Raw genomic sequence first — 25,794 nt, forward strand, 5'->3', positions numbered from 1 at the left:
TATTCCTCAGTGATCCGTGAAAGGTATCTCGTAGAAGGTCATCCGTGTGCTCAAGAAGCGGCGAAGAAATCGTGCTGAGAAGTTTAGTCCGGAAGTGCAGGAAAAACAAACCAAGAGGTGAGTGAGGATTTTGGGGGTCTCCTCGTCAGGAAGGGGGTTGTATGAATGATGAGGGGTGTTTGTGGTGGAATTGGCACATGCGTCGGGGCTGTGTAATCCCCACTCTGGTCCCCAACTACCCCGCATATCGTGGAGGTCTTGTGCAAAGATTTCTGCCGTCGTCAGTTCGAGAGGAGAATTCTTGGTGTTGTGTTGTGTTTTCTTGGTCTCTCTGTCTTTAGCCACATAATTGTTGGTGTATTTTGTTGTTTGACACTCTCTGAGGAAACCAACAAATAATCAGGTAAATCTCCTGGCTGAATCTGGATACAAATCCTCCCACCAATCGGAAATCCACGTAGTCCCGGAACTAGATTTTCTTCCACATCAACCTGGAATTCTTCGTTAATGCGTCATTCAGTGTCGCAATTTTTTTTTCATCCATCCATCTCTCTCCCCAAAAGCCCCATTCAGTGATGCGAATAGAAATCTTAGTCAGAGAGCTCTCGTGGAGCCCATTCATTGGCAGAAATACCGCAAGATGTGAGAGAAAAATGGACCCAAAATGAATATTTTGTATGCTACTTCCGTGATTTTGCACTGTCCGGAAGATGGTTACACGCCCTCAATTCCACTGAGGACACAATGGAGGCCACAGTCTTCGTCGTAACAAAACTTTCATTGTCATCCCCCTTTTGGGGTTCAATTTCCTCCCCTAAATCCTCGGTGGATGCCTGTTCGGCACATCCCGTCCAGACAGGGGTTTTATTGGGATTTCCGGGAGGGCACCAAGGGATTCGGTAGTGCCCTCAGATTCGTGAAATTCGCAAAAGAAAAGTGTGGCGGAAAATTCGCTTTGGTGCCGGAATGTGCGCACACTCCTGGAGACTCGTTGGACTCCATTTCTAGACACTGTATTGATTTTCCACCACTACGGCAAGCCCAAACGTGTGGAGCATAGATCAGGACACAGAGGGTCCCACCCCTCATACCACCACCCCATTGTGGCATCCACCCAGCCCAAGGAGAGGGCTCAAGTAAGCACAGAGTGGCTGTGAGAAGATCCCCTCGCAAACAGCAAGGAGGGTGCAACGAGGCAGCTATTTGTGGTGGCTATGGATGAATTTTCCGTCTGTCTGGGGGTCGAGAAGGGGGTACCCCAAAGCAGGGCGTTGTATTCGCTTTATTTCCACTGTTTCTCATGTTGAATCGTTGGCGTGTGTATGTGTGTGGGGGAGCATTGAAAAAATGCAAAACACCTCTTGTGGTGCCATTGAACATTTCCTCGCGCGCGTCGTTTGAAAATATTCTGCTGGCCAAGTCATGGTCACTATTCGTGATTTTCCCACTGATTTTTTTGACCCTTTTCACGGAGGTAATTGTTCTTGAAAAAGAAGCAGCGAGAGAGAGAAAAGAACGAAGAAATCCACGCTCTTTTGCTACTTAAGAGGAATTTAAATGAATTTTATATTTTAAATTTGTTAAATCCTGATTGGCTAAACTTTTTACTTTGTTGAGGGCGGAGTTTAGCATGCATGTTTATTTTAAATGGGTTTTTAAAGGAATTAAAACACCTGTAATGTATCCAAATTATAAATTCTGTAAAGTTAAAACTGATCTTAAATAAAATCATTTTTAAGGCAGAAGAATCATCATTGAGTTTTAACGAATTAAGGAGGAGATTCTCTTAAAACCCGTTTAAGGATTTTCTTACAAAATACCTTTTAAAATTATAGAATAAATTCAGAGCGTTCTCACTGGCCATCACTGTGCTATTTTCAGTGCAAAATTAATTTAAATAATCTCCTGTTTTCCTTTAAAGAAAATCTTCCAAAAAATCGGGTCGATTCTGCGAAAAAAAATCTTTTCTATTCTTATAATTTAAAAGTTATTGTAAGATTTTAACAGTTAATTTAAAATTGTTGTTTTGTGGTTCTAAAAGAAAAAAACAAAGGATTTTTTATTCTAAAAAACAGTCAGAAAGACCTTTAAAAAGTCATGGAAAAGCAATTTTCCTATAAAAAAAGATTAAAGAAAGAGAAAACCGGTAAAAAAGCAGAATTTTTAATTGAATGAAAGCCTTTAACTGTTAGAAAAGAAAAGATTTTTAATAGAATTTTGAATAGAATTTAAATTGACTTTATTCAAGCTAGTCTTTCTTTTTAGCCACGTAGAATAAAAAAAAAAATAAGAGAAAAATTGTCCTACAGGGTAGATTTTTTGTACAAAATTAATTTGAATAATCTTCCTTTAGTTTTCCTTTAAAAAGTAATGTTCAAAAACTGTTAAGGAAAATTTCATAAAGTCCCATCAAACATTTTCAATTGAAATATTCACATGTTTAATTCCCCCTTCTGTGTACAAGCAAAATAACCTCCCAACTCCCCACCCTCCCACCACTTTAATTAGCATATCAATTATATCCTGAATTATAACCATCTATACAGCGAGAGGGTTATTCCCGCAGAAATCGATGCTCATGAAATTATCATATAGAGTTTATTTTGCAAAAGCTCCACAATGGAGTCTCGCAGAAATTTGAGTTGGAGTCAAAAAGGTACCACACGCGCGAAATATTGAGGAAGTCTTCCTAAATAATTTTGCTCTCCACAAAATGAACTTTGAAATTTGCTCACAGCAAACAAAATATTTGCTCCACCCGAAAACTCCGAGAAGATGGTGCACAAAATTACTTCTTTCACCACCCCTTTCCACACCATCTCTCTTGACACAATATTTTATTAACAAACTCCCCGGAGAGTTTTGTTCGTGGGCATGCTAAAGGATATTCTTTTCGCACACACACAAAAAAAAGACCATCGAGGCGGATTATTGCGCGTTCACCCCCGCAGTGAATCATTTGAATTCTATTTTTTCCATCCCCCAACCCTTTGTTAGTTTTTCATTCAGTCAGGACAGAACTGTATATGTATATGCAAAACCACGAGCCACCACTTGTCGGGGGTAGAACAAACAGTTGGTGGTGCAGAAAAAAAGAGGGAAAATGCACAATACGTTGTGTGTGCGGGGGTGAGAGCATCAATTTGTGGATGATGTTGTAATTGACATGCCATCCTTATCTCAATCAAATAACCTCTCTGCAAATTGAATTGTGGATTAGACCATGATATACCCGCTGCCAGCAGATCCACTTGGTGCTCTTGCCCTCAAAATTCCCATGATTCCGCGAATTTGGCAATGACACTGGCTCTTGTGGACAAAAGTAGGGTAATAAAACCGTCTGCAGTGCATCTAACTCCCCCCATCTTAGCTCTTGAATTTCTGCACACATGCAAATTTTATACAAAATGAGTGCATTTACATATTGTGGAGAGATTTAAATCAAATGGTATCAAGGAAATTCGATAATAGCAACGGCAAGGGTTGCTTGGAAGGGAATTAGGTGTGTATGCCTCTTAGATGTTCAGGAAGTTAACGTTTTTATAACAAAGGTTTCTTAAGAAAAAAAAGAAAAATATGTTTTATTTGGATCCTTAAACATTAGAAAACTAAAAAAAAAATATCCTTCGTTTGAAAATTAATGAGACATCTTTTTTTGAAAGTTTATTAGATTGTTTAACGTTAGAAATTTATTAAAAAAAAAACATTAGAAATAAAAATTAAGTGTATAAATCGTCAGGAATTCAATGAATTATTAACGTTTTGAATGAATAGAAAAAGCATTTCTTCTCAAATAATGTGGAAAGTTAGAAAAAAAAACATAAAATGTTAAAAAAAAAAGAACTTAAAACGGTTAAGAGAATCGTCAAAAGATAAAATAGAAACGTGAAACGTTAAGAAAAAGAACGTCAAACGTTTTAACATAAAAGAATTGTAAATTGATTTAAAGATAACCATCAATCAATAAAAAATGTCATACGTTGAGAGAAAATGTTAAACGTTAAAACGGAAATGGGATAATACAAGAAAATAAATGTTCAACGTATGAATAGAAGAAGAACGTCATCAAGAAACATCACGTGTTAGTAGAAAAATAAGAACGTTAGAGGTACACGTCAAATACTCCTGCTCAACGGCCAAAAATTTAACATTATTGTTTTTTTTTTAGATTCCATCATCAATATAAATTTTTGTGAAAATTTTAGGAAATTTTCTCTTGTAGATTTTTCATTGAAACCATCCCCAATCATTCATTTATTTCCCACAAAAACATATTTTTCCAAATTTTAATATTTAATCTTCCTCATTTATTCAATAAAAATCCAAATAATTCACATTGTAGAATAAATTTTAAATATTCATTCAATTTATTTTTATCCATTTGAATAATAAAATAAATATTTTTTCCTCACATGTGAGAAGTTTTCCGCAATCACGGAAAATCAAGAAGAATTTTCAAATATAAATTTCATATTAAAACACTCGCATATACCTTTTTCCTCCGTGTCTTATGGATTACATCCATGACTGTGAAATTCCGTGAAAGAATTTATCTTTTACCCTTAAATTGGGGAGATTTCTGCGAGAGAAAACTGTGATAAATTTATCTGATGTCGAGTTTAATGGGGTTGTGAAAACATCACACGAAGGGATTTGTAAACTTTTCTCCGGATGGAAGGGCAATGTTTTTGGTTTCGATGGGAGGTTTGGGGGAGACTTAATACTGAGAAATTTTCGCATAAAGCTATAGGGGGAAAAGATTCGCAAAGGGTGTGGAGGAAGGGTGGTTGGGTGAGTTTGTATTTGAAATAATGATTGCCTAAATGATCTTTTCAGCAGGGATAAAAAGATATGTATGCGTGGTGTATATATTTTGTTGGAACATCTGAGAAATTATCATCAAATCTCATAATTGGGATGTTTTAAGTACTTGATAATTTATCACTTTTTCCCCCTTTGAACATTTCTGGCATTATGAATTCAGCATACAGCAGAGTCAATTTATTTTCCTTCACAACTTTGTGGGAGTTTTTTTTTCTTGGGAGGAAAATTGAAATGATATTCATGAAAAGTGATTTTTCTGTCGTACCCCAAATGAAATGTAATGCGAAAATAGGGTAGAAAAAAAAAAGTTTTACACGCAACGTGCTCAAGTGATCAGTTTATTGAGAGAGAGAGGGAAGAGAAGAAAAAGAGACGATTTTATGTATAAAAATCATCAATTATTCAAGTTAGTCTCATGTGTTCTCCTTCAATGACGAATCGAATCAAAGTGGCAGCATTGAGCCCCTCTCTTGGGGATGAGGATTGAATGAGATTGTGATTTAATGTATGACAAAGTGTCTGGAAACAAGCTGTAAAGCTTTTCTTCTGCCAATACTTCTTCCTTGTTGTATGACTTCAAATGCTGGCACACATGAATGAAATATTTATAAAGACAAAATCGTTTTTCTATACAATTTGCGCCTCATCTCACTTCTTTCCCCACCGTGTGTGTTGTGCTTTCTTACACCTCATGGTGAGAGATTTTCTCTATGTGCATAAATTTCGTTTATCTCCTGTTTTTTTTTTCTCTACACACAACAACAAAATGTGGTGGCATTAGGAGGGGAAAAATCGATTTATGTGGAGCACCCTTAAATTATCAGGACAAGCACAAAAGACGACACGCTCTTGAAATTGTGACAGACTAGGGTACCTAACATGCGAATTGTCTCGATTGTAAATTCTATCTCATTCGCCGTTGGGGATGAATTATGTACTTTCTCATGAGAACACATTTAATGTGATTTCTGATAACTTTTTACAACATCACGTCTCTCCACACAGGGGAACCCAATGAAGCTTGAACGTTCTGTGTGTTGTTGCGCGAATACACCACACCTTTCAAAAATTGATTGCTCATTTTACTCATTCATTAAAGTTTTAAATGCAGTTGGGAATTACTAAAACGCTTGAGCACACACATATGGGTTTGAAAGAAGAACTAAATATGCAATAATTTACATTTTATCGTAGCATTTCCAGGAGCTTTATGAAATGATTTTTCGAAGAAGGAATTTTCACGGGAGCTTTTTAAGGATTCAGGATATTGGTTTGAGTTTCATTCTGCCTGTGAGAACATCTTGTCTTTCATCAACTATAAATTTTTGATAGAGTTCCTTCTTTCAATTGAAGATGTAGGAAGGAAGATACTTTGATTCCGGAAATGATTTAGTTTGCTATTTTCTCTATCCTTTTTCTCCTATTATATATTCATAGAAGAAAAGGAGAAGTTTTTGTACCATGACAAATATTATTGTTTTCTTTATATTCTTATTTTTGAACTTACTAAGAATTTGCTTTTATTTCAAATTTCTGAAAAAGACTTTTCTTACCTTTTCTCATCCTATGATATAAAGAGCAAAATTCTATTTAGAACAGGAGAACAATTTTCTTTATCTTTATTCAAAACATCGCCTTCCACCCCCCAAGCTTTTCCTTGATATTGCTGAATCGTTTTATTTCATTCAAATTTAAATCAAATATTTTATATTCATTGTTCAATTTTATTGAGATCATATTGCGCGGATTTTTTAATAAAATGATCACAATAAAGGAATAAAAGGAGTTATCATCACACAATCATTTAGATATATATGTAGATAGCAATAAAACTATCAGCTTTTAAACTTTATGTGCCAATACTTGTGTCACAGTTTGTTGCACACGAAAAAAAGAGTCAAAAGTTCGCGTCGACGCAGAACAATCTCAACACTCACCACTGCGGAGTTTCATTGAAAATTCTCTCACATTTTGATTAATATATAGAAAAGTACATAACTATCCGAAATAGGGGATGATTTTGGAACCAAAACATATCAAAATATAAAACTCTTTTCACTCGATATTTTCACTCAATCGTGTGTTAAAAAGCTTTTGAATAAAATTGAGTGTATGATGGAGTTTTTAAAGAAAGGGAGAGAAAATTGCGTTGGGATTTATGCAAAAGAGGAAAATATGGACATGAAATAATTTTCCGAGAGATAAAAAATTCTTCGAGAGATGTTTTTTTTTTTAACTTTTTTGCCTCTGGGCTGGTTTATTAAAAATTCATTCAGACTGATTTCAGCGGCCTGTGTGGGTGGGATTTTTTTCTTGCAAAAAGCAAATGGCATTTTGTCCATAACACGCAAGGATAATTTTTTGAGGGGGTTGAAAAGTGAAATTAATTTTTGTGTGTGTTCTCTTTGTTCACAGAATGCCGTCTGCAGCCCCAGCAGCTGAAAATGGTGGTGGTGCCCCGGTGCCGAAAACAGAATTGCAAGAGTTGCAACTCAAAGCACAGCAGCAAACAGATGAGGTACATGACATTTTAATTTAATTAATTTTCTATTATATTTAACCTATTGCCGGACAATGTAGGTAATATGTAGTACAAATTTCCATTGTAAATATATGTCAGGATAATGTTGAACACGTGAAGGATTTGCAAAAGATAATGAAGCGTGAAATCTCATGCAATCCTTTCTATTCTTACAGTCTCTGGAGAGTACACGTCGCATGTTGGCACTATGCGAGGAGGTAAGAAATGCTTTTTAAAACTTTTTTTTAATCCATTTTTTATTGCTGAATATAAAATATTTATTTCAACATTGGAGGTTAAAAGAAAAACCTCAAAAAAAGAACGAAAGACAATCTTTTTTTTTTACCTACTAAATAACCTTTTTCAGGCGAAAAATATTCGTTACGATTTGAATGATTTTCTATTTATATATTAAATAATTTCATCTAAATGGGGAAAGCTAACAATTTTCCCCAAAAAATAATAAAATTTGTGGGAAATGGATAAATGTTTTCCACAAATAATAATTAATATTTCAAAATTAGGAATCTAAAAAAATTATTCCTTTTTACTTATATTTTTACCAATTATTTTTATCTATTTTTTAATTTATCAAGTTACTTGCTGTGGACAGTGTTTTGGCAGGTGTAGCAAAAAAATCATCTCTTAGTTTCTTTTCTCTTTCAAGAAAATTATAAATAACTAAATAAATCTCTTTAACTAAAAATATATTCTTCTAAATCAATAGATTAACACCCAAACAGCAGTTGTTCGTATTTTACTGCTTTTTAGTGTAAAAATAAATTATATATTAATTAAAAGTTCTATGATAAGTAATCACTTTTAGAATTAATTATAGAATTAGGAAAATTTTCGCGTTCTTTATCATAAACTTTTGGCACAATTTTCACCTCGTAGAAGAAATTCATTGAATTTTTTAATGATGAATTTTCCTTAGAATAATGATGAGTTTTCCATAGAAAAAAAACTCAATAGAGCAGAAAAAAGTACATTTTTCTCTAGAATTTATTTCAAAACCAACCTCGTTAGCAGAAAAGAACGAATTTAGTGATAGATTCGAGACGAGAAGTGTAAATAAAAAAAAATCAATTAGAATTTCTACAGAAATATAAAGTGAGTTATCTCTGTGTACATTTTGTATTAGAATAATTTATTATTTTCATTTTATTTCTTTCAAAGGAATTGCTATATACAGCAAAAAAAGTAATCAGCTATGAGTGTTTGCATGAGTGTATAGATGTTTTAGAATATAATTGTTAATGGGAATTCTTTAAAAAAAAATGTTAAAAATATGGGGGATGATTTTAAATCGTGTCACGTGCTCTCGCGTGCTAAAGAAATATTTGAAAATAAAAATTTTCAAAATAAATACAAAATGTAGCTCAAAAAAAAAAAAAGAATTTTGCTTGAATGAGAAATCTAATCTGTTTCTATAATTAGATTTTTTCAAATAAAATTTCTAAACACCCAAAAATATTCTTATTGCACAATTCTTTATTATTTTAATCGCATTCTCTATTCTATCGCGCATTTCTTTTCCACCAAATTAGATCCAGAACTTTTCAAGAAAAATAAATAGATTTCTTTTTTGGAAATAATTTTTCTATTGTCTTGAAGAAATAGAGCACAAAATCTGGTAGATTTCTAACGTGACTTTTCTTTAGAATTTTCACCAAAAAAAAAATGAGGAAAAATGGTTAAAGGAAATTGATATTTTTAATACCACTTTTCCTTCTTTCACGTCCTTTTGCTGTAAAATTAGATTTTGCTGTAAATTCCCCCCAGAATCTCGTCTAAATTCAATAAATTCTATGTGGTTTAATTTTTCAATGTTTATTTGGTGTTTTCTGATTAATCGGAAATATTTATTTTATTTATTTCTTAAGTGTTAGAAAGACACTAAATGCGAATATTTATTTCTAATGTTTGATTCACATTGAAAAGTTTTGAATTTTAATGTTGAAAAAAAAAATTATTTGAAATTGATTTTATTTGTGAATCAAACATTATCCATGTTTAATCTTTTTTTTTGTTTTTTATGATTTACTTTTTGATATTATTTTAATTTCTTTTATAAATGTCTATATACCGAATGTACAGAAAATATATAAATGGTCGTATTTGTTTGGATGCGCAATGTAGCAGTGTCTATCTATAATTATCTCTTTATATAGCATTATATTGAAATGCAAATCAATCAAATTTCAATATCTTCTTTTTTCAAAGACAATTAAAGTCATTTTAATGTGAGATATGCACACTATTGGCCGTTTGTTTTATGTAGATGTTTTAATGTGACAATAAAAACCAAAAAATAGTTAGAAAATATTGAGAACATAAAATAGTTAATGAAAAAAAACAAAAAGAATGTAAATTATCTCCTCTAAAATGACTTTGAAAAAAATGCTACAAAGAAAAACACACTGATCCACTGCATAAACTTTTCTCAATTTTTTCTTATGTTTCATTTTTAAGTTTTATAAACCTAAAAGATTATATTGATAAATAAAGACTAACAGTGAAAAACTCACAAAAGTTGAGCCAGTATTGATATTATACAGAAAGAAATAAATCCAGAAACAGTCCACAGAAGCAATTTAATTTATTTATATTTGCTAAATGATTTTGAGTTTTTTCTCCTTTTAATTTTATTTACCCAAAAGTTTTCACAATTTTTTTTTAGTTAATTGAGAATAAGTTGCAATTCAGCATAAAATATAAAAGAAGAAGAAAAGAATAATGAGGAAAACTAAAAGAAATCATAACCATAGAAATTTAAAAAAAAAAAAAATGTGCAAATTCAATGCAACATTCTTTTCCAGGTTTAATAGAAATAAAAATGTTAGAAAATAAAATTAATTGGAATATACAAAATGAACATAAAAGGAATTAAATTTATAAGAATTCTTTTATCAAAATTCCTGTCAAAGCAGCATAAAATCGTTCAACATTACCTGCAGCATACTAAACCCTTTACTGAAGAACAAAACCCATCTATATATAATACTTTTTACGTGTAATAAAAAATCAAAGATTTCAGATGAAAGAAAAACCAACAGAATACCTTAAACATTTTTATTTGAAAAAAAAAAGCAGAATTTGTTAAAAGATTTTGCAAAAGAAGATTCAAATATAAATTATCTATTTTTGTTTTTCAAAAAAATATTAAATATATACAACAAATGACACTCTTACTAATTACCGTTGTGCCGCATCACAGAGCAAGGAAGCCGGGATTCGTACCCTGGTAGCCCTTGACGATCAGGGAGGTGAGTCACAAAGAACACCGTACCATTCTTTTTATAAAAATATATATTCCTCCAATTTTTTTTAGTTTTAATTTCTCTTTTATTTTAATTGAAAGTTGATTTTTATTTTGTCACTAATTTATTCTTTTGTTTGACATTAAAAAAAATGTTTTCTGTATTTTTATTTATCGAAATATTATAAAAATTCTATATTTTTCTTTATTATTTTTATTCAATTTAAATTCACCTCCCAATACATTTTGTTTTACTTTCTTTGATATACAAAATTAAGGATTAAAAAAAATGTTAACATTCTTTTTGTTTAAAATTATGTTTTAAATAAAACTTTTCAGGAGACATAACATTGAAATCATATAAAGAAAAAAAAATAACATTTTCATGTACTCGTATAACTTATTGAAAAAATAACATTATTTTTTTTTAATTTGAGTAAGAAAAAAGATTTAGATAAATTTAAATAAAAAACTTGAATTTATATTATTTTATTTTAGATTTAGTTAATAATAATTTATCATTAATGTTTTATTTACAAAGTTCACTTTATTTAAAGTCTTAAAAAATATTTTTCAAAACTGCAACTGCTTATTTGTATAATCCAAGTTCATGAGTTTATTTTATATATTCCATTTTTATATTGAAAAAAATACTTTCCTCTCTTTTTGAAAACCTTTCACAAGAAAACATGGGAAACTCTCAGTTAGAATAAAATACTCTTGAGCGATTTTTATTTTTTCGCAAATAGAAGCTTTTTGCTTGAATTTTTCTCAAAAAAAAAATATTTCAAAACTTTTAGTTGTTCCCCATATTAATGAAAAAAATCACAGTAAATATTTTTAAATCATTTTGTTTACTTTTCACTCAACATGAGAAGATTTTTTATTTAAAATGTAGATGTTTTTATGCACTCTCTGAAACCACACTTTTAACCATCTTTGCACAGGAATTGTAACTTTGTTTTTGTTAAATTTATTCCTTTGAAAAGGATAAGAGAAGTTTTAATTAAATTAAATTTCATGAAAGTTGTTCTTGTAGTATACCTATAACATTGTTTTATTATTAATAAATATTTTTAAAGTAGATTATTATTTTCAAAGAAAGCTTGCAACGAAGTTCTGAATTGATAAATGAAATTCTTTTGAAGAATTTATTTTTTAATTTCTACCTTTTCTTGCTATGCAAGTGTATGGTGTGTCTGTTTTTATTCTTCAAATCGATTAAGAGCAGCGTAATAAAATGCTATGAGAATTAATTTGCTTTAAAGCGATTCATAGAAAGGAATGCTGTGGAAGAGTTTGGGAATTTCATTAAGAACTTTAAAGAAAATTAATTCTTCCCGTTTCAGGAGAAACTGTTTATGATTTTTCTTAACTAAATGATCTAATAAATTAATCAAAATTACAATAAATTTCATTTCCGTTGAAATATTGGAGAAGTTAAATATTAATTAGAGAGAATAAATAAGGATCTCTTTAAAGAAATAATGTTCTTAATGATTTCCGACACTTTGCCATATACTTCTTCGTTAAATTCCTTGATTTAGCTACAATGCAATATTATTGATAAGAGCTAGTTATTGAAAAACGATTAACGATAAAATTATGATAAAGTTGAATTTGCCATGAAACCTATGATTTATTACTTAATATATAGAAGTTATATTGTCATTTTCTAGAGCGAAGAAGCCGGCGGTAAAACGTTAAATATGTTGAGCCATCAAGGCGGTAAGGAAAAGAGTTTTGAAAAAAATAACAATGAGCGGTTTAACCTTTAACTTTTGGTGGTTATTTTAACTAATTTCTCACAAAGAATAATCAAAGAATAATCCTACAGGAAGGACTTAATAAGATGCAAAATGTCTTTCATTTGCACTTTGCATTACCTATTTAATTAACAAAGTGGTGTGGATTTTGAACACGTTATTTAATTAAATATAAAAAGTATTTTTTTAAAAGGCACTGGGTGTTGTTATGTGGATTTCTTCTCTGTACAGCATATTAAATTATTTGTACTTGACACAATCATCTAATAGGGAATTACTATAGGGTGTCAAAATTAGGGATAATCGAGGTATAAACTATGTAGGGAAAATTGTGCAAAAACCGTCCCAAAAAACAAGGAAGATGTGCACAAGAAAATAAAATTTTTCGCCACTAAAATTTAACAAAAAAAAAAAGAAATTAATTTGTAATTAATTAAAGATCAACAAAAATATTTAAACGGTTTAGCTAAGAAAACCTGTAATGTTTTTGTTTAGAGTACGGAGGTTGGAATGCGTACCATCGTCATGCTGGATGAGCAAGGAGGTAAGAAATAAAAAATACCCTCAGCGAAATCAAAGAAAAACAATTAAAGTGATACCTTTATTATCTCTGGCATGTATATAAAAGATCCTCTGAATAATTAATTTAATTGTGCGAGACTGTGAAACGGAGATTCCTCCCCATGGGGTAGATGTTTAATCTCAAACGTCCACCAGACAGACAAATCAATCAATAGCTTTAATTTGTAATCGGATTTTGCACCCAAATGGGAATTTCTCCCGAGCTTATGTACCAAATACAACAATTCAGCAGAATTGGATTGCAATTAAAGCTTTTGGGAAATGATTAAGAAATTGAGATGGTTTTCTCTGTCACAGTACCTACAAAAAATGCCAAATTGCGATGAGAAAATTTTAATATAGAAATTAAAAAACCAACACTCCTTCCACGATTATAAATTCAGAAGCAAAAAGAACTTTCATAATGAAACACACGTGTGACAAACAGAACATGCATTGAAAAAGCACAAGAGAGAAATTATAATTCAATGAGAAACGGGTAAACAGCAAAAGGGGGTGAATAGGAACAGATGTTAATTACGAGATTTCTTGCTTGAAAGCTTCCTGAAAGAAATCAATATAAAAGCATTTTCTTAATGTATTTGAGATAAATTTTATTTAGTTTTGAAAAAAAAGAGAAATTGAGGACATACTTTTTAGGATTTAATGAATCCGTTGGCGTAGTTTTTGGAGCACTTACCTAGTATTCAGAAGGGCTTTGGGCTCGAGTACAGAAGTTTCCTTTTAGAAGGAAGTATCATGCATTATTTTTATGTGTTGGAAAATGCGATTTCGTTTCAGAAAAGAAGAAAAAAAATCTTTGGGGGGTAAAAGGGACATCTAACAGATATTACTAAACTTAAAACTTAATTTTAAATGATTCATTCAGGTGTCAAGAGAAATATTTGAAGAATAAAATTGAAAGACATTTAAGTAAAAATCTTCTATTAAAGGATTAAAAGGATTAAAAGTATTCCTATCCCATTAAACTGTTCCTATTTACCCCAGTATGGGAAGCAAAAACACGAGCGAGACATTAAAGAGAACCTACTGCCATAAAAAGAGAAAACATTAGTTTTTGGCGGTTCTAAATTATTTATTTAATAGTACATTAGGCATGCATTAAATTGTGAGTAATTCCCCAACTGATAGTATGTCAGGCATGGGAATTGAAATATAAATTATCTGAGAAGTATACATTAGGTGAAATGAGAAAAGGGTTAACATAATGTCGTGTGTTTAAATATTCAATTTTGGGGGTCGTGTGTGTATGCGAAATGTCCAGAAAATAATTCACATAATTATATCCACCCACATTAAACAATTACTAACCAAAACTAACCACCATGCAATCACATTTCAACTCGAATATTAAATTAAAAACCACCTTACACCACAAATAATGTAGACAAGTGAGTATTTTGTAATATTAAAACAAATTGTAATAACTAAATTAATTTTATAAAAAATTATATTGAGAAAATTTAAATTAACAGACAGTATTTTGGTATGAGTTGGATAAAATATTTAGTGAGATTTATTATAAAGTTTTTTTTAATATTGCGTAAAGATTTTTTTTTGTTAAAAGTATCGTCGCAATTTATATAATTTTTCTTTTTCAAACTTAGCCTTTTAGTTTCCATCTCTTTTTAGTAATTTTGCTTGCGTATTACCCTTTTTTTGTTGCGAGAGAGTTAACCCCAAGTTTGAAAGTTTATTATGGGCAACTTCTTTTTAAGAAGAAGCAAAAAAGAAATCCTGAAAGTAATCTTTCCTTTTATAAATAAACTTATAATTTGCAATTGCACGTGAATGGTTTCATTTAACAAATTTTTAATTGGAGGAGGAGTAAGAATATTGTTTTTCTTTTATTTTATTAACATTTATTTTAGTTTAATTAATCATTTATTTATAATTTTTTGTAAGTTTTGCAAAAAAGGTAAATTTGAGAGATGATTTGACGAGGAATTTTGTATTGAAGCCAAGTGGAAATTTTTCCCATGTTGAACAATTTGTATCGGCGAGAGATGATGCTAGTTGTCTTTCTAGCCGTTATGTTTGAATCTTTGACAATTTTTAGCCACAACCAACGATCAATAAAACAATATTTTGGTACACTTTGTATGTTAATCCTGTAAGTTTAAAAGGTTTAAAAAAAATGAATATAAGCAACGAAAAGTTCCAATATAGGATTTCAGGAGCAACACAATAGAGCACACATTAATATGAAACATTTAGTGTTTATGCTACAACATCACCAGGAAATACACCAACACTAAAATCTCTTCAATGGAAAATATATTTTTAATTATTAAAATGTTTATCGTGAGTATTTTTACAAGAGTGAGTACTTTTGTATGTTCTTTTACACCTTTTTCAATAATTTTTTTAAAATAAATTTTCAAACAATTGTTATGCATTCCATTTTCTCATTTTGAGATTTATCTTTATTAAACATCTAAAAGCAATTCCATAATCATGAGCACTGCTTGTGAAGAAATAGCTTAATGAAAAAAAAATCTTAGCTAAACTAAGAAGTGACTTGAGAGGTTATGGAAATAAATGACCAATATTAAGATTAAAGAAAAATTATAAAAACATTAAATTAAAACACATTAGAAAATACAATTGGTAGGAATTGAAACATAGGCTTTATGTTGGACATTTAACGTATAACTTCACACAGATACTTCTTTTTCAGCGCCGTACATTCTATATACATGCCACCCTGTACTAGCGATGATTTTGAAAAAGAAGAAAAATTAACTCAACACAAAATTATGCAAAAAAAAACACATAAAACCAATTAGATTATTTATAATTTAGGATATTTCCTCTATTGATAGATTAAAAGTTTCAATTTTTTCGCTAGTGTAGAGCGGTTTCAAAAGTAAGGACAACGTCCACCGCCTCTTTCCCACAGTGATTTTATACGAATGGATTTATAAATTCGCTGTGTCCATCTCTATTTTGGGGTACAGCCTCTCTCGTCCTAACTAGTCTGGTTTGGAGAAGCAACGACTTTCTTGGCATTCGTAACAAGGAATCTAATTTTTAATTATGTGGGATTTTTCAGCTGTTTAATTGAGGCGCAAATGCCGCTGATTCGAAACTTTATATTTGATTGATTTAACGGTCATTGATTAATTAAGCATTGATCCCATAATAACGTCTAGTTCTCGGAGTTTAATTGAGTCAATATTAGTCATTTTATTCAATAATCTAATTGGTACAAGTTTGTAGAAAACATAAATTTTTAACAAACAAATACAAAATTAAAAACTTTCAAAATACTTCAGGTACACTGCCGTACAAAAACATCAATAAGATACAAAAAACAATTTTTAATTTATTAATAAAATATGATTAAATTAGACAAAAGGTTTTGAAAAAAAAATTGAGACTTATTACTGTCCCTATTCCCTTAAAATTTGTAAAAAAAAATATTGGAAATATATTTCACTTGGCAAACTTACAAAAATTCATTGCCTTAGGCAAATAAATATTCATAAGATTTTTTTATTCTCTCGAAATCGATCAATCTCTTTAATTTCCTTAATTGAAAAAAAAATCGAATGCCGTCGAAAAGCATTAAAAAATTGTAAAGAAACGAAAGAAAAATTGTAAAAACTAATTTGAAATTTGGGTGACTTGCAGAGCAATTGGACAGAATTGAGGAGGGAATGGATCAAATTAACGCCGACATGCGAGAGGCTGAGAAGAACTTGAGTGGAATGGAAAAATGCTGTGGATTGTGTGTACTTCCATGCAATAAGTAAGTTGGATGCTTCATTATAGAGACTGATCTTCTCTAAAAGAAAAAAAATACACACAGCATTAAAAAAAACAAAAACAAGAAAACTCTAATACTTCAAAATGTAAGAGTCTCCAAAAGATCAGTGTTCCACATCTAATTCTTAACGTCGTTGGCTTTTAATAACATTATACATATCAATTACTCTCTTTACGTCTTGAGAGCTTTCTTGCTTCTACTCTTTTTTTCTTTTTCATTTTTATATACTGCTTTCTTACACTTTAAACACACTTCTTTTTTCACCCACAAAGCTTATCCCATTCTCTGAATGATGCGATGAAGGTAAAATGATATTTTACTACAGGTGTCTTCTGAAGGATCTCTTGGGGTGTTTTGTGTGATTATGGGGGGGTGGTGGTGACGGTAGAGCCCAACCACAGATAGAGCGAGGTGTATACTGAAAAGTGGAAAAGAAATATTGATTTTGTGTCAATGAAACACCGCCCGAGAGAAAACCACAAATTCCCATACGTGAAGAAATGTATGTTGGGCTCAAAAAAAAAATAATAAAATAATATCCATACCGTGGAAATTTGGGACGATTTATCCTCCCACTTACCTTCTTTTATTATTCACAAATTTTCAGTATCAATTGTGTTTATTTTTTACCCATACGGATAAAAGGGATAAAATTGAGGGTTGGAAGTAATAGCTATCAGCTTTTTGTTCGTTCATTCTCTAACCAAAATACATCATAGCATAGGGAAAGGTAAAAAAAAGCTCACGCAATTGAAATGAAGGAGTCAGCAGACGAAGCTTTTTTTTACATTTTTGAATATTTAAAAAAAATGAGTTTGGTGGGGGTAATGAAATGTTTTTGTTATTTTTGGATGATTTAATTAATTCAAAATATTATTTTAGCTCCAAACAATTCTCTAAATTGTGCTGAAAAGCCCACAAACGCCGCAAAGTAATGAATGTTTTAATTCCCACGAATAAATCCCACAATTACTTAATTTCGCAAAGGGAGCTTTTATTTAGAAGGTTAAACAACAAACTATAGGTATATAGTTTGATTAACTCTCCTCTTAAGAAAGTTTCAAGGATTTCATGGGATTGTTTTGCAGGTCTACAAAAACCTTCAAATTCATTCTTAATCAAAGAAAAAAACCCTTCATAAATTCACGAATTTAATGCCGTCATCCTTAATTTGTTTTAAATAATTAATTATTCTTGCTTTAATGTAATTAATGCATTTTAGAACTGAAGATTGTTGTTTGTTTTTTACTTACGAAATTAATTTTTAACATCAACATCATCAAAAAAAATTATAAAAAATTCACTTTTAGGAACATCAGTTGTTTGTAACGAATTGCGTGTTTCATTTGCTAAAATTCTAGTGAAAACACTTCTGGCAAGCAAAAGTACTTCATTATTATTTTAAATGCCATTTTAATAAAACAAATGGGGGATGGATGTTAATTAAAGGTGGGATTTTCAGTGAAATTGGCGGGAAATTTTCTTGTAAGAAAACACCATCAAACCGTAAGTTTCTCAATGAGGTCCTTTTTACATCACAATTTCCCTTCTTTACTCCCTAAAATGTTTCTCTCAATTTTTGATAAAGGTAAGCTGAAACTGATGATGTCTTGAAGGAAAATATCCTTACGGGGTGCTTTTAATGAAATTAATTTATCATCCTTGAGCGTGATTTTCATACCATCCTAATTATGTTCTGTGTGTGTGCGAATGATGTTATACCATTGCTCTCTATGGGGCCAACATTGTCAGTTGGAGAATGGCCCTTTTTTTCTCATTCTCTTTTCTCTTTTCACTCTATTACTCTCCTTTCAAGTTACAGAACACACAAGAAAGGGTTGAGAGCCCTTACAATATAGAGACATTCTCAACATGCTAGTTATGTGGGCATGTTTGGTGATATATAATTAATCCTTAAATATTTGCTCTTTGTCTCAAAACTTAGGAGTGCATCGTTTAAAGAGGACGATGGAACCTGGAAGGGTAATGATGATGGAAAGGTGGTGAATAATCAACCACAGAGAGTTATGGATGACCGCAACGGTTTGGGTCCTCAGGCAGGATACATTGGAAGGTCGGTTATCCCATAATAATAATAATAATATTTTTTACACTTTAACCCACAAAATAAAATAATAAAAACAACACACACAAAATTCCTCTATTGAGGAAACGGACTCGTTGATATTTTGTACGATGTATATAATGTTGTATAACAATGTGTACAATGTGAAACGAGCAACATGTTGGGACCATTTACACCCACATTTACTCGCCTAATCCATTTGCTGGTTCACAGAATTTTCCTCATTTTTGGGGGATTTCTCTGAAAAATGTTGTAATGAGAATTTGATTTTCCTCATACAGGATCACAAATGATGCACGTGAGGATGAAATGGAGGAGAATATGGGACAAGTTAACACAATGATTGGGAATTTGAGGAATATGGCACTGGATATGGGATCGGAGCTTGAGAACCAGAATCGGCAGATTGACAGGATCAATCGCAAGGTCAGTTTGCAGTTTTTTGTTTATTTATTTTATGTTGAGAATGGCGATGAATCTCTTTGGAAAATTTGTCTTTGGGAATTTTCTGGTCATGGACAATTTGTTTTAGAGCTTTCAAGTAAGAAATTTATACCTAAGCCACCTAAGTAAAGGGAAAGCAATTCTACAAAATGTCGTGCTTGTGAGGAAAAGCTCTGAAAGCTTTTATAAAAGAGAATTCCAGAAGACGATCTCAAGAGATTTTCCGCTGATAATTTTTTGTTTTGGAATGTGTTTTAATTTTAATTTTTATGGTGTATGGTGGTATTTATTCAGAAGAATTTCCCGGAAAATTTTCAACCATAATTTGCATAATTTTAAGTTTAAAATGATAGAAAGAAAATAAGAAGAATTGAAAACTCATTGAAAGAAAAATTTATTAGATTTCTTTCATCGAGATTTTCTACCTCATTGATTAAAATTCTATTTCCTTCCGGAAGCGTCAGCCAATGATCGGTGGATTATACGTTTCCGGAAGAACATAGCGTCCTTCTTTTATCTAATATTAAAATTCGACATTATAATATTTAACAAACAATTTCCCCAAATAATTTACCCTACATTAAAAATGCAATTGATTAGCAAATTATATTAGAATTTTCAATACAGATTTACTACAAGTTTCTAGTCCAATCTGACAAAGATATAAATCAGAAGAAATTCTTCCGAATAACGAGCTTAACTCACTAAACATACATATATAATGGTGATGGGTGCTTTTTACTAACAAACAAATCTCCGTGTGTTTTGTCCATCTTTCTCTTTTGTGCTGCATTTTGGGAATAATTTAGGGTGAATCTAATGAGACCAGGATAGCCGTTGCAAATCAACGTGCTCACCAGCTACTCAAGTAAAGTGTCCAGAGGGATGCATCACACGTCAATCAGCTCATTAAAAAATTGCAAATTTTGTGTTACAGTTAAGAGGAATCACGTACGAAAAAATCTTGTGTATTATGGAGACTTTGGAGATGCAACAAGATGGGATTTTATTTGATTTTATAAAATCTCTCTCACACACACGCTACACATGCAAAAAACACTGTGGATTGTGTTTTACCTTTTAATTGCGGGGGCGATTTGCAAGAGATGGTGTTTTACGGAGTGAATGGCCAAAGAATGTCGCGTGTAATATTTCAGAACAACACCTCCCCCTTTGTTTAAGACACTCAGAAAAAAACCGAAGTAAATATTTCCTCGTAGTTTGATTTTATTTTCTTTAAAGTAGTTCCTTTTTTTTAAATGGAAATATTAATTACTTCCTTCCCATATTTTTTTTGTTTTTCTTTTTCCCCTAATTTTCCTCTTGGTTTACGTTACGAGATTTATAGAAAAAAACGTAAGTGGAAAAATAAATTTAATAAGAAAATGCTTTTTTTGAGAAGAATCCGTAAAGATTTTTTTTGAAAGTAGAAGTTGTGTAAAGAAATGCTGCTTTTTTAAGAAGAAAAATTAAATTGGCATCTTCATTTGAACAGAAAATAATTTTTGAATTTTTCCTTGATTTTTTTTTAAAGAAAATTTTTGTGCAATAAAAAATATCTTGCGCAAGATAGAAGAAATAAAAAAACTGTGCCTTGAGGTTTTCTTTCTTCCGATCTCTTTAACTTTCTATTCAACAATTCAAAGAAAAGTTCCGTTGAAAAGTTTTTTGGGTAAATTTGAGTTTTGAAAGTAAAGTTGTGGTCTTTTAATGATATTGATTTGCTCACAATATAAATCTATATTCTTACTAAAAAAAAACCTTTTAAAAACTATCTAATATTAATTTTTGAAAAAAATAAAAAGAAAACAATTAGAAGGTGAAGAGGATAATCCTTCACTGATATTCCAAACCCACTTTTTCTGTCCAAATGTTGATAGATTAACAAAAAAATGTAGGAAAGTGATTGAGAGTTTTTTGATTCGCGCGTGTGTACAGTAGAATGAAGAAAAAAGTTCACACGGTTGTAAATTTTTAAAAAGAAGTCAGGAAGAGATTAGAGCTTCCAGCTGGTAGAACATTTTAGATCTGCTCAGTAGATAAAAGAAAATTTCATTAGTTGAAATATTAGTTCTTTTTTTTAATCGGCACGTTCGCGTATTTTTTCTCATTTTTTTTATCTTTTTGCGCTAAAGTTAAAAGTACTTAAAACAAATAAACAAAATTACTAAACCTTAAGAACACAATTATTAACAAGAAAAACCAATGGGGTAGTGATACAAAGTATTGCTATTAATAAAGTTGAGAAATTGGATTAAAAACAATTCTTAGTGTGTAGAGAAAAGTGTAAATAAATTGAAGAGAATCATTCCATTAATTTCGTAATTTTTAATTATTTATTTTTAACCACAGTCTCTGTTTTATTTTAATTTTTTTTAAAGAGTTTTGTGTTTGAATTAAATCGGTTTCCATGTACCGATGATTGTGAAATAAATCGCTGACTTTTATCGCTAATCTGGTTAAATATTTATCGGTTTTGCTAACCAATTTGGATAGACAAATTTCTCCTTAATTTTTTTTCATCATGCTAAAAAAAATCCTTCCAAAGTTTATTTATTTTTCAATCTTCTTCTCTCTTGGCTATGAGAAGTGAGAAGACACAAAGTTTTCATTTATATTTGCGGGACAAAGTGTCGCTTTTGGGGGGTATAATTTGACAAATTGCCATAGATGTTGCAAAGTTAGTCAGCAATTTATTTTACGAATATGATGTGATAAAATTTTCATGATTCATTGATTTATTTCACTGCTTGTGCTTCAAACGACCAAAAACAATGTAAAATGCAAAGAATGTTGCGAGGAAATTTCAAGTTTTATTAAAAGGAAAAGAAAAAGGTGATGGTGCCATTGAAAAATTAGTTTGAAAAGCCAAGGGGAAGATATTTATTTAATTATTTTTTTTTAACAACTCTGTTGAGTAAATTTAATTTATTTAAAAAATTAACACCTTCATGGCTTAGTTCAGAGTCTATATAGAAGTCTTTGCAACAAAATCAATTTTATTGATGAAATTGAAAGAAAAGAAATTTATTTTCTTTTGCATTAAATGATAAGAAACTTCCTAAAAAAATCAATCAATGAACATATCGAGGTTAAAGTTCAGATCGAAAGAAAATATCGGAATTCATTGAAGTTTTTTTTTTCCTGTAAAATATCCACCCCTTGGCTGTAGAAAAGTTTAGTTTCAATTTCTGTATAAGTTTTTTTTTGTCTATTCTATCGTTATGTTTTTTCTTCTTCTTTTTTTCTCAAACAGGGTGAAGCCAATACTGTAAGATTAGATGAAGCTAGCAAGAGAGCTGGACAACTCTTGAGAAATTAATTTTTAACGTGATAGTTTCATGTTGGAGTTCATCATTTTATGTTTTTTTTTTTTGTTTCTTTCCTACTTCATTATATACCTACATTTTTTCTTGACAACACGAAACATATTTTTCTTTTATTATTACCTACATTGCTCTGAAAAGTTCAGAGTTTCCATTGATGAAAAAAATACTCTTTTGTTGGAGGCAGAAATTGAAAATTCCCATGAAAGTCTCTGTTTTGTTGAAAGTCTTTTAAATGACAAGAAATTGCCCAATTTTTAGCAAACGAATGCAAGAAATTGGTTTAATTGGATTGCAGACGAGTTATTTCTTCTGCAGATGAGCTGAAAAAAAAATATTTCAAATGAAAAATGCGGATTTTTATATAAATCGATTGCCCGGATTTAATTAATTTGATAGATTTTTTTTGGAGCGAAATGAAAAATTGAAAGCTGAGAGAATTGAATTAATTTTTAATTTTTGAATCGAGATAAAATGCGAAAATTGATTAAGAGTGAAAAATTAATGAAAATAGCGGCGATAAATTGAGATGAAAATTAATAAAAAAGAAAAAATAAAACAGCAGCAGAAAATCTATATATATTTCTAAATGAAAATTGGTAGAATGAATGATAAAATTAGATAACTATTATCCATACTGAATTAAATATATCGACACACACTATGATAAAAAAACAAGCATATTTCCAAACATATTTAATGCAAATTTCTTCATATTTATTTTTGGTTTGATGACCAATATTAAAGAAAAAGAAAAATCCAATCATTGGTGCAGAAGACACGAAAAAAACGACCTACATAGAAGTTTTCATTGACAAAAGTTGAATAAAAAGGAAATTAACATCAAAATACTTTTTGTCGACATAATAAATAATGTAGTATTGTTATTCGAGATTATTAAAAATTATTAAAGCATAAAAAAAAATTATAAAATCATTGCTGAAAAAAAGCTCCAAAAAAAGTGTTAATAACTTACATTTTAGATTGTTTATAAACATTTAAAAGAAAATAAATGTGGGAGTAAATGAGAAACTTACATTAAAAAAAATTATAGCTAAAAAAAAACATGGAAACGTTAAATTTGCTAATTGTTAGATTATATATTAAAAAAACAAATAATAATAATTGCAATATGAATATCTTTAAAAAGAAACAAGTGAAAGGATATTCTAAGACACTGAACGATGGATGGCTTAATATTTTGAGAGATAGTTAAAAAAAAAACCGGGCGAAACACCAGTTAAAAAATTGCTTTGTGTGACTTGGATGAGACTTAAAAATTCTACAATATATATAAATTGAAAAGGTGATCTAAAAGAAAATAAAAAAAAATCAAGAGATAATAAACAACTTAAAAAAATATATAAAATCCATATCACAAAACATTTTAATCACTCCGGGAATATTTTTAATTTATTTCTACTTTTTTTTCAAGAAGAAATTAATAAAGATTTTTCCAAGAAAAAATCATTAAGAAAAATTCTTAGACTTAACAATGAATATATTATACATAGTGGTTTACCAGAGATGATGATGAAGAAGATAAAAGAAAATTTTGAAGAAAAATGTGAAAATTTTTGATAAACCCACAGAGACACGCCTTAAGTGAAAAAAAGAAACTTTAGAAGGTTTTCTTTTATAATTTTTCTTTTAATTTGATAAACTCTTCTTTATCTGTTTTTTCCCTTTCCTATCATATTTCTCATTCATCTTTTCATTGAATTTTTAAAAAACATTTTATGATGTAAAAAATTGACTTTCATGACGTTTCTGTAGCGTCGAATATTTAATGTTTTATGTTTGTTATCTTTGTGAAAAAAAATGTTAAAATTGAACAACAAATACACACAATTTTCTCTACATATACATGAATGCAATAATATTTACAAAATGACGAAAAATTAACGTTAGAAGATTTTTTCCGTTGTTTTTAGGGAGTTGAGTTTGAAAAAAAAGAAAAACTATTTACTTTGACAACTAACCACCTTCTTGCTATTAACATCAATATACGATTAAATAGCAATCCTTTATAATCAAGGACAGAAAATAGGACAGAATTTTATCAAGAAGAAAAACTATTTTATCTTAAAGAAAACAAAAAAGTATTCTTGCAGTAAAAAATTCCAAAAAAATGGTTTTAAATGGACAAAATAAAACATCTCATATGTGCAAAATGGAATCCATTGTAAACCAAATTTAAAACAGATAAAAAAAAGATGAAGAAAATAAAAGTAGATGATATTTTTGATTGATAATAAAAAAAATAAACATGTACAAAAAATATCGACATTTTTTCGCTAATTAATTACTTAAAGAAAAAAAATGAAAGTGAAAATAAAGAAAAAATCTATGTCTCTTAAAACTCTAAATGTGCGTAATTTTTGAGGAGAAAAAAAAGTTTAAAAAAATTTGAAGCAAGCTTATAATTTTCTTTTATTTTCTCAAATTTCTAATATTTTCTCTCAACTGAGAAAATAAAATCTTATCAACTCGTGAAAAATCTTTATTTTCTGAACTTATTTTCACTTAAAGATTGACTAAAAAAATTCCTTTGGTTGTGTCTAAGAAGTAAATCCTTACAAATTTCTTTTAATTTCTTTCTCCCTTTTCACCATTAAAAAAAATCCAGAGCTGAAAGCAGAATTAATCGTACTATTTAATCTCCTGATATAAAAAAGAAAGAAAATTATAAAAAGGAAATATTTTGGATTAATTTCTTAAACGAATTTAGTAAGTAAAATGATTATAAAATATTTTTCAAAAATATTGTAATTTATTATAAAGAATGATAAAAAACTTATAAAGAAGTGATAAATATAATAACAAGAGATAACTTTATTATGTTTTCTTTTTTGGATCTTGTAGCAAAAGTCCAGGTCATGTTCCTCCTCCAAGCAAGTTTCTTTCTTTTCTATGTTTTCCATTTCAGTGGCTGATGATGGGAAAATCAATGACACCTCAAGCATTAGTTCAGTGGATGAAGATGGAATTTCACCGTCAGAAAGGGAATATTTATCATCAGACTGGGAGGAGGTGCTCACGAATGAGGATTCCTATTGGGTGAAGCCACCAAGAAAATCCCAAGAGGCACTAAATGCACAACTAGTTAGATTTATTTCACATCCACGCGACTCCAGAGCAACGGTATGCCGTAGCTTTTCTTGCACTTTCATCCCAGCCCCTTCTTCTCCCACTATTTGGTTCATTATTA

The 25,794-nt window shown here is 30.1% G+C and overlaps 1 protein-coding gene across 14 annotated transcripts; it reads left to right on the forward strand.

The window, feature by feature from the left end:
- Positions 1 to 25,416, forward strand: LOC129787712 (synaptosomal-associated protein 25). 14 transcript variants are annotated; one of them, XM_055823456.1, is made up of 9 exons: positions 1 to 117; positions 7,240 to 7,342; positions 7,522 to 7,563; positions 10,566 to 10,614; positions 16,592 to 16,709; positions 18,673 to 18,801; positions 19,095 to 19,239; positions 20,067 to 20,125; positions 20,195 to 25,416. In XM_055823456.1, exons 2-9 carry the CDS (start codon positions 7,241 to 7,243, stop codon positions 20,196 to 20,198), a joined length of 648 nt encoding a protein of 215 aa, XP_055679431.1. In that variant the 5' UTR covers positions 1 to 117; position 7,240; the 3' UTR covers positions 20,199 to 25,416. The 14 variants fall into 14 exon arrangements, with proteins under 14 accessions (XP_055679431.1, XP_055679425.1, XP_055679422.1 ...); XM_055823458.1 differs by lacking the exon at positions 1 to 117 and adding an exon at positions 281 to 403; XM_055823454.1 differs by lacking the exons at positions 1 to 117; positions 10,566 to 10,614 and adding exons at positions 296 to 403; positions 12,869 to 12,917 and having other exon boundaries at positions 20,195 to 22,039.
- Positions 25,417 to 25,794: the final 378 nt, after the last annotated feature.

Source organism: Lutzomyia longipalpis, chromosome 1 (genome assembly GCF_024334085.1).
Source record: "Lutzomyia longipalpis isolate SR_M1_2022 chromosome 1, ASM2433408v1".
NCBI lineage: Eukaryota > Metazoa > Arthropoda > Insecta > Diptera > Psychodidae > Lutzomyia > Lutzomyia longipalpis.

Coding starts and splice junctions, on each gene's coding strand:
- LOC129787712 (XM_055823445.1), top strand. CDS start 7,241: ATGCCGTCTGCAGCCCCAGCAGCTGAAAATGGTGGTGGTGCCCCGGTG. Junction 7,343..7,521: donor CACAGCAGCAAACAGATGAG/GTACATGACATT, acceptor CTATTCTTACAG/TCTCTGGAGAGTACACGTCG. Junction 16,710..18,672: donor TGTGTACTTCCATGCAATAA/GTAAGTTGGATG, acceptor CTCAAAACTTAG/GAGTGCATCGTTTAAAGAGG.